The 8,785-nt window shown below is 57.8% G+C and overlaps 1 protein-coding gene across 1 annotated transcript in view; it reads right to left on the bottom strand.

The window, feature by feature from the left end:
• Positions 1-1,409: 1,409 nt before the first annotated feature.
• VPS37B (VPS37B subunit of ESCRT-I) overlaps positions 1,410-8,785 on the bottom strand; it is a 31,428-nt gene continuing 24,052 nt past the window's right edge. The window contains exons 2-4 of the mRNA XM_019977036.2: positions 5,975-6,146; positions 4,323-4,405; positions 1,410-3,623 (exon numbers count right to left, since the gene is read on the bottom strand). Coding sequence (XP_019832595.2) covers positions 3,120-3,623; positions 4,323-4,405; positions 5,975-6,146 — 759 coding nt within the window. The 3' untranslated portion in view covers positions 1,410-3,119. The remainder of the gene's footprint in view (positions 3,624-4,322; positions 4,406-5,974; positions 6,147-8,785) is intronic.

Raw genomic sequence — 8,785 nt, 5'->3', positions numbered from 1 at the left:
GGCAACACGGAGTCGGAGTCTTTAGGGAACTTACCGGGCGCCGAGGCTCCTCAGAGCGCAGTGGGCTGCACCGCACCCACCTTCCCCAGCAGCACCCTGGGCACAGCCTTGGCCGGCTGCCTCAGAAACCGCGCCCTCCCTGCTGGTCGCCAGCACTTGGGGAACCCAAGGACGATGCAGGTCGGGGGAGAAGCAGGTCACCTTGGGTGGCTCTGCCCTGTGGCATCCTGCAAGCATCCCGCTCTGGGGCTGTGGTTTCCTGACCATGAGGTGGGGCCCCGCCGCCTCCAGGGTGGTTGGCGAGGGGCGGATGAGGTCAGGTGAGAAAGGGCTCCTTGAGCTGGAAGGGCACGGGGAGGGAGCAGCGTCTGCTCGTCTGCTAGAGAGACGGTTTCAGCCAACAGACCGACGCACCTGGTTCTTGCACCAAATCCAAACCAGTGCAGAAGCATGTGCGCTGACTACACTCACGACCCCAGCGGACACACCTTTCCATGGAGCCCCCATCAGTGAGCACACCATCTACCACTCTGGCTGGGGCTGGGGCTTCCTGGACGGGTCCTGAGCAGCGTGGCCCAGAGGAGGGGGGAGAGCTCAGATCGGGCTGTGAGGAGCCAAGCGCACTTCCAGCCCCCTGGGGGTAGACTACAGATCTGCCTGTAAGCTTCCTAGCAGCCACTGGGAAAAGACAAAACTGTCAGACATTCTTGTAAACAAAAGCAAGTTGCTTTCTCAGCAGAAGCCCCCCACCCCCACAGGAAAACCAGAGCGTCTGGACACCCTCAGCACCCTGAAAGGAACGCGGCCATCTGTTTTGAGCAGACAGCGACGGGGAAGCTTCCGCAGGGCGGCTCCAGCCTCGTGCTCCTGAGAGCTCCTCCCGGGGGCACAGAAGCCACGGCCCAGCTCAGCTGGGGGCCGCGGCCCAAGGTTCCCCTTTCCACCCTCCAGCAGCACGCGATGCTGCCACGGGTCCTCTCTGAACACCTGTGGGCGAGCCTCCGGAGCAGAAGGCCAGCCACTGGATCTAGTCTACCTGAAATCAGCAGAGAACGTCCTCACCAGAGCTCCCATTGGCTGGCCTGAACCCAAAGGGCACCCTGAGTGCCCTGCTCTGAGGTGCTGGCAGGGCAGCCCAGACCCCAAAGGCACCTTCTGATGGAGGAGGGAATGTGCTATCTTCTTGTACCTTGAGAAGCTGATTAAAAAACAACGCTGCTGTGAGGGCTGGGGCTCCTGGGCCAGGCGGACACCTCAGCCACCTCCATGGCCTTCATGTCTGAACCTTCATGTCAGGCCATGTCTGAACTTCAACCACCTTACTGGTCCGCTTCACTGTTGGAACGCTGACTGCTGAGACGCCAGAACCAGACACATCACAAGGCTCCCCAGGCAAATGAAGGGTGGGCTGTTATTAACAATTCTCTATTTATTAAAAAGGATGTTACAGCTTTACAGCCACAGCTCAGATGTGGCCCTGGAGAGACGGCGAGGCCAGCTTGGTGGCCCCTTCCCCCCATCAACACCAACTGAGCTCACGTGTTTGGCTGTGCCCCTGGCAGGGGGCGGGCACCCCCAACGGCGGGGTGGACGGCAGAGGTACGGGGTGGCGGCACCACTCTCGAGGTTCAGACATGGCAGGCCCACCTGATTGGCAGGGCAGGAAGTCGACCTGTACAGTTGTTCTCTTAAAAACAGTTAATGATACAGCAGAGTTCAAGTCCAGGAGGAGAAATGTAGTCATCCAGGACAAAGGGTGGTGGCTTTGCCCACGGCCTGCTGGGCCAGACCCGTCTGAGCGCTGCCTGGATTCTGTCCTCTGGGCCGTGGCCTGCTGGCGAGTCATGGGTCCGAGTTCCACCACTCAGCACGGCTTTTTCCATCAGCAGGTGGAGGGGGCACCACCACCCCCAACTCCCTGCCCCAGCTGGGCCCTGGGAGCCCGGCACACATGGCACATGCAGACGAGCGCCCGGGGGGTGGGAGAAGCCGGGGTGCGGCCAGGGCCTCAGAGCTCGTCGGCCCCCCTCCACGCCGAGGGGCTGCTGGCGGCCGTCGCACCCCTGCCCCACGCCCAGCCAGAGGCAGAGAATATTGGCTACGAGTAAGTATCCTGGTTCAAGCTGGGTGGACTTTCCTGCCACCTGCAACACGACAAGGAACGGATGCAGACGAGACCCCCGGCCTGGCCGGCCCCCCAGGCCCCGGGTGAAGCTAAGGCACAGCACGGGCACAGCACGGCCCGCAGGCGCGACCGTGCGCTGCTTGCACCAAACGACACTGCGTCACTTCACCTGCATCTCAACCTGCGCAGAACTGGATGTGCATTTTTCCGAAAGTTTCCCTGAATGGTCTTGTGAGTGTCAAAAAAAAACGTTTTCTTCCCCAATATAAAACAGGAAAAGTACACACGTAGTAAAAACACCGGAGGAGTAGGTCTTCACAGAAGCCTGGGCTGGCTCGAGGAGCAGCAGCAGCTGGGGACGGCCTCCGTGTGCCAAGCCCAGCTCCCACCCGCCGCCTCACCCGGCCATGACTCGCCGGCCTCTGGACGTGGCTGGGGGCCAAGTGCAAACTCTGTGGGCGGCTGTGAAGCGTCCAGGGTCGGGGAGGGAGGGACTGGGAGGACTGCCCGCCCCACACAGGTCCAGGGAGCACCTTCCGGGCTGGCTCACCCGACCAACCCCCACTGGCGGCTGCAGTGGATGGCGGGCTGGGATGCACAGAACCGTCTTGAAAATGAAGAAATGATGAACCGTGCTTATTAAATAAAGTTACAACAGGAAGACGATGATCCTACGTGGGAACAGAGGGGGGGGGGAGGCTTTTTTCCCCCAAACTCAGGGGCTCATCAACACAGAACAAGGAACCATACTGAGCACACACACCAGCTCGACCACAGCCACGCCCGGCCGAGCCCTCGCACACAGCTGCCTCGGTGTCCAGAACCAGGGCTCTACGTCTATCGCCACTGACCTACGGCTCTAAAACCAGCCGGACGCCCTGCCCTGGGCACCAGAGACCCTGGCAAAGCAGCCGGTGCCCACAGTCTCCATCTGTGTGTGTGGAGCCCCGGCCTGCAGGCAGCGAGGGAGCCTCCCGGGGAGGACAAGGGCCGCTCACTGGAGGATGAAGCCTGGCTGGTGCGGGGGCAGCCGGGGCGGGGGTCTCTGGGGCAGCGCTGGCGGGTACGGTGGTGACACAAACTGCTGCGTGGAGAAGCCCTGCTGGGCAGGGAGGCCCCCTCGGGGGGGCAGGGGCGGGCACTGCGCGACCGGGTATGGGAGGGCCTGTCCTGAGCCCATGGCGGCGGTGAACGGCGTGGCTAAGCGTCCTGCAGGCACCGGGGGCGGAAGGGGTGGCATGCGCCGAGGAACCACGGAGGGGGGCCCACTGGCCTCCGGGGCAGGGTAGGGCAGGGGGGCGGCGGGGGCTGGCTCGGGCACCCTGGGTGGCAGCGGGGCGGGCGCGGGGACCTGCGGCAGTCTCTGCCCCTTCAGCACCATCTCCTGGAGCTTCTCGATTTTAACCCTTCGCATGTGGGCCAGCTTCCGCTTGCTCTGATAGACGTCGATGAAAGAATCCAGAGGGAGTTCTCCATCGAGAAACTTCTCGGCCATGTTCTGAAGGAGCAGGAGAAACTCGGTCATGGGCCGGGCGGGTCAGCCGTTAGGGGAGGAAGACCCACTCACAGACCGGGGCAAGGGGAGACGGGGCGAGCTTCCTCCCCACAACCGTCCCCTCCTCACTGCAGACCGTGGCCCACCCAGGACACGGGCCAAGAAGAGAGGAGGGCCGGTCCTATCCACCTCCCGAACTGCAAACTGGACGGGCAGCAGGCCCTGCGAGAGCAGCCTTCAGGCGACGGGGCCCAAGACCTGCGTTTCCTTCCCTCCGCTGGCTGCGACCTGACACGCTCGCCCCAAGCAGGCCGGCGGGACAGGAACCTGCTCGTGCCCACGAGGGCCACCCTGCCCAGTGGGTCATCAGACCACACGGCCCAGTTTGGCACCGTGCTGCCCGCCCCAGTGTGCCACAGCGGCTCAACTTTTGACCCCGATTCGTTTCCTTATCACTGAGCAGGCTCGAGCTTCAGGTACTCGGCGGGCCGTGCCCACAGGCTCCGCCCAGCCAGCTGACTCGGACAGATGGTAACTCAGCCGCCAGCACCCACAGGCTAGGTGCTGAGTCTCAGTGCAGCACGCGCCCCTCACGGGAAGACCTGGCCGCCCCGCTGCTCCCCTGGACCCCTGCCCGGTGCGCTCCTCAGCCCACAGGCCTGCCTGCCCCAACCTGGGGTGTCCCCCGGGGCTGCCAGTTACCTCGGTATCTTCCTCAATCTTGGCCCCTTCCGCCTGCAGGAGCGCTAAGAGGGTCTCCAAGGAAGCACTGCTGGACTGTTTATCTGGAAGAAGCAGGAGGCACGATGGGGTCAGGGGGCACCAGCACCCCATCAGATATCACCTCGGCCCCCAGCCCCTTGGAGCGACACGCCCCACCCCATGCCCTCAAAGAAAGAGTGCACTTTAGCTGGAGAGGAGACAGGGGAGGAGCACCTAGTGAGCGGACTCTCCAAGAAGCAGAAGGGAATGCGGGAACGTGCAGGAGAGGAAGGAGGGCACGCAACCAGCGGGGTCGGTGGAGGGGGGGGGCTCTGTGCCCGAGCTAGAGCAGCCATGTCACCACCCACCCCACGATAAGCCTGCAACCACCCTGTTACTTCCTTAGGATTTCTGAAGGATGATTTACATAAACACCTAAAGTAGACACATCTCCAGTGTATGTGTATAAACCGCCCCCCAACCCAGACTGAGACAGAACGTCTGCAGAGGCTCCAGCCCCGCTCCCAGAGGTGCTGCCGTCCACTCCCCAGGAACGCTGCCTGGTTCTGAGCTTCACCCAAGTGGACTCACACAGGGTGCTCTGTGCTGGCCTCTCTCGCTCAACATGTCTCTGAGACCATCCATGTGGCGGCACGAATGGGTAGCTGGTGCCTTTCGACGCCGTGTGGCACGAAAAGCTGCGTATCACGACTTACCCATCAGTCCAGATATGGGTGTTTAGACTGCATCCAAATTTAGCTCTTACAAATAAAGCTACAACGAGCCCTCTTGCATGTATCTCTTGGTAGACGTGAACATCCGCTTTTGTGGGGGAGACGCCCACCAGTGAGACAGGAATCAGAGCGCGCGGCTCCACTGCACTCCAGGTGCTGACAAACAGCATCTCCAGTTCTCACTCCTCCCAGCAATGCAAGAGCCCCGCGTGCCCGCCAGCACCACCGTTACCAGTCTTTTCGCCTCTGCTCAGTCTGGTCAGGCGTGTTACAGCACACGTTTTTTACAGTTACAGAGATACAGGGACCACGGTATTGGACGGTACTGAAACGTGACTGCAGAGAGTGATTTTTAGCCTTCTCTTTCTATCCGGCCACGCTGCACGATACATGGGGTCTTAGTTCCCTGCTCAGGACCTGAACCTGGGGCCGTGGCAGCGGAAGCACCACGTCCTAACGCTGCCCCACCAGCGAAGGCCCTTTTTAACCTTCTGTGAATCTCAGAGTTCCCTGGAAAGCTACTTAGGCCTCAATGCTAGTCAACTCCTGCGTCACTTCATAATGGCTGCAAATTAAAGTGTGACATTAAAATAAAGTATCCCAGTGATCAATCTCTTTCAGCATTAACTGTGAGGGCCCAACCTCACAGGATAAAACATAAGTTGCATTATCATAATTCAGGATATTGCTTTTCCTATGCTGTTTGGAAAAGGTGCAATCTTGTTGAAAAGGCAATCAAGTCTCTTTCTCTAAACTGGTGACACAATCCTATATACAGATGGTTTTTGGCAGCAGTGATCCCTGTCTTAATCTGAAATTGTTCCCTAAATAACATTTCTTTCCTGGTTAGTGAAACAGCTTGAAAATGTACCCTTGCATCAGCTCCTTATTCTTGAAAGATCACCCTAAAAGAGTTACCTAGCTTGGTCTTCTTTATCTGATAGGCTTCAAAGAGCACCTGGAGTTCCTGGTATTTCTGAGTCAAACGAGCCTTCCGAGAGTCCAGCTGGGGCTGGTAGAGGAGGTTTCCTTCTGCCAGGCTCCGGTTGCTGGCCAGCGTCATCTCCTTGTTGAGCTGAACGTTCTGTGTCTGAAAGGACCATGCAGGGTGATGAGAAGCAGCGTGTTAACCCCCGAGCGCCATCCCCGGGGCCATGGCACCAAGAGTGTATGTTTGGCTGGGCGGCTGCCCCCACCCCACCTCCAGCCCCAATCTTGAACACTGCTGTCTGTTCTTAAAGAGCAAGGCCATTTCCTCTCCCTCTGGCCCACAGGCTGGGCTTTGTCCTGGGACCTGTGAGGCTTTTGTGCCCAGAGCTTTGCTGTGACCAGAATTCCTTACTGCTGCCACTGTGCTCTTAGAAGTGACTGGCTCTAAACATTCAGAGCTAGGCTTTTCTTAAACAAGCTGCTGCTGCTCTAGAGAAGTGGAAGAATCACTTCTTATCAGAGGAGGATTGGCATGGTGTCAATTCAGGCTTAGTCACCAGGATCTGAGACCAAACCTGAAAGCCCGAGACCCCGGGAAGGAGCCCGCTCAGGGACCGTGTTCTACTCCGTCCCCACGCCCACCGCGTCTGAGCAGAGGCCGGGCTCCTGGTCACTGGTGCACCACTGCCGCTGGCCCAGAGACGGGGGCAGGGGATTTATCTGCCCAGGGGTTCTGGGCATCCAGGGGGCGACGGACTGTCTGGGGGTGGAGAAGCCCAGCTGGACCTCAGTGAGAGGGGTAGTGGGAAGTCTGAGAAAAGGTGAGGAAGTCCTAAGGAAACATAACCCAAAAGTGCACCTGAATAAAAAGGCAAAAATGCAGCGTCATGCGTCTAGTCCAGTTCCCTTTCCCCTCGCTCGCTGGGCGGTTCTCCACGGCCCGCAGCCCCCTCGCTCCTGGATGTGAAGACTACTCCTTTGCCCCGACCTCGCTCAGAAGTGCTCCTTCAGCCCCACACCAGCCATCCCGTGGTCCACCCCGTAGTAATACTGTCTACACCCCACCCTACCCCACCCCACCCAGGCTATTTTCGCTGCTACTTCCTTCCTCCTGCTCCTCTGACTGTAGATTCCTCGCTGCCTTGCCTCGGCTCTGACCCTCCCCCTCCAGCCATACCGTTTGGTGCTTGTGTACAGTTCTTAACGCGGACATGTGTGCACACACGCGCGCACACACACGTGTGAGAACAAAGAAAGATCTTGGGAGGCCCTGACCACTGAGGGGTGGGGGGGGATGATCCTCTCCTTCAGTTCAGTCGCTCAGTTGTGCCCGACTCTCTGCAACCCCATGGACTGCAGCACGCCAGGCTTCCCTGTCCATCACCAACTCCCAGAGTTTACTCAAACTCAAGTCAATCAAGTTGGTAATGACATCCAACCATCTCATTCTCTGTCGTCCCTTTCTCCTCCTGTCTTCAATCTTTCCCAGCATTTTCCCCAGATTCTCTCCTTTGCAGACACCTAATCTGCATCTCTCCACCTAGATCACTTCATGGCAAATAGATGGAGAAAAAATGCAAACAGGGAGACTTTATTTTCTTGGGATCCAAAATCACTGCAGATGGTCTGCAGCCATGAAATTAAAACATGCTTGCTCCTTGGAAGAAAAGCTATGACAAACCTAGATAGCATATTAAAAAGCAGAGACATTACTTTACCAACAAAGGTCCCTACAGTCAAAGCTATGGTTTTTCCATGTATGGATGTGACAGTTGGACCATAAAGAAAGCTAAGCTGCCGAAGAATTGATGCTTTTGAACTGTGGTGTTGGAGAAGACTCTTGAGGGTCCCTCAGACTCCAAGGAGATCCAACCAGTCCATCCTAAAGGAAATCAATCCTGAATATTCATTGGAAGGACTGATGCTGAAACTCCAATACTTTGGCCATCTGATGAGAAGAAGTGACTCACTGGAAAAGACCCTGATCCTGGGAAAGACTGAAGGTGGGAAGAGAAGGGGACAACAGAGGATGAGATGGTTGGATGGCATCACCAACTTGATGGACAAGAGTTTGAGCAAAAGCTCCGGGAGTTGCTGATGGACAGGGAAGCCTGGCATGCTGCAGTCCATGGGGTTGCAAAGAGTCGGACACAACTGAGTGACTGATCCACCTGGATGACAGGGCAGGGCCCTCAAGATTAGGTTCAATTTAAAGCAGAATTTAATTTAAAGTAGAAAATTAAGCCTATAGCTTAATATAGTTCAACACTATAAATCTGTGCAGTAGAAACACTCTCCTCTCTTGCTGCTGTTTTTAGCCAGCAAGGAAAATGGGGGCTGGCAAGACAACCGGGGGAAACAGAGACTCCAGTCTTGAAGGGCACAAACAAAACTTTGCCCACACCAAGACCCAGAGGAAAGGAGCAGTGACCCCTACAGGAGACTGAGCCAAAACTGCCTGCTAGAGCTGGAGCCCCTGGAGGCGGCTTGGCAGGGGCTCCATGGGGACGGGGGCACTGGAGGGTCCCCCTTGGCGTAAACCCTCTTGGAATTCACCATCAACCCCACCATAAAGCCTGGAGACCCCAGGGCTGAGTGGCTTCAGGCCAAACAACTAGCAGGGAGGGAATGCAGCCACACCCATCAGCAGAAAACTGGATTAAAGCTTTACTGAGCAAGGCCCTGCCCACCAAAGCAAGACCCAGTTTTTCCCATCACCAGTCCCTCCCATCAAGAAGCTTACACAAGCCTCTTAGCCTTATTCATCAAAGGGCAGACAGAAGAAGCACAGTCTCAGAG

Source organism: Bos indicus, chromosome 17, assembly GCF_029378745.1.
Source record: "Bos indicus isolate NIAB-ARS_2022 breed Sahiwal x Tharparkar chromosome 17, NIAB-ARS_B.indTharparkar_mat_pri_1.0, whole genome shotgun sequence".
In the NCBI taxonomy this organism is placed as follows: Eukaryota; Metazoa; Chordata; class Mammalia; order Artiodactyla; family Bovidae; genus Bos; species Bos indicus.
The sequence above is the reverse complement of the archived record's forward strand: the minus strand, read 5'-3'. Positions and strand labels throughout refer to the sequence as shown.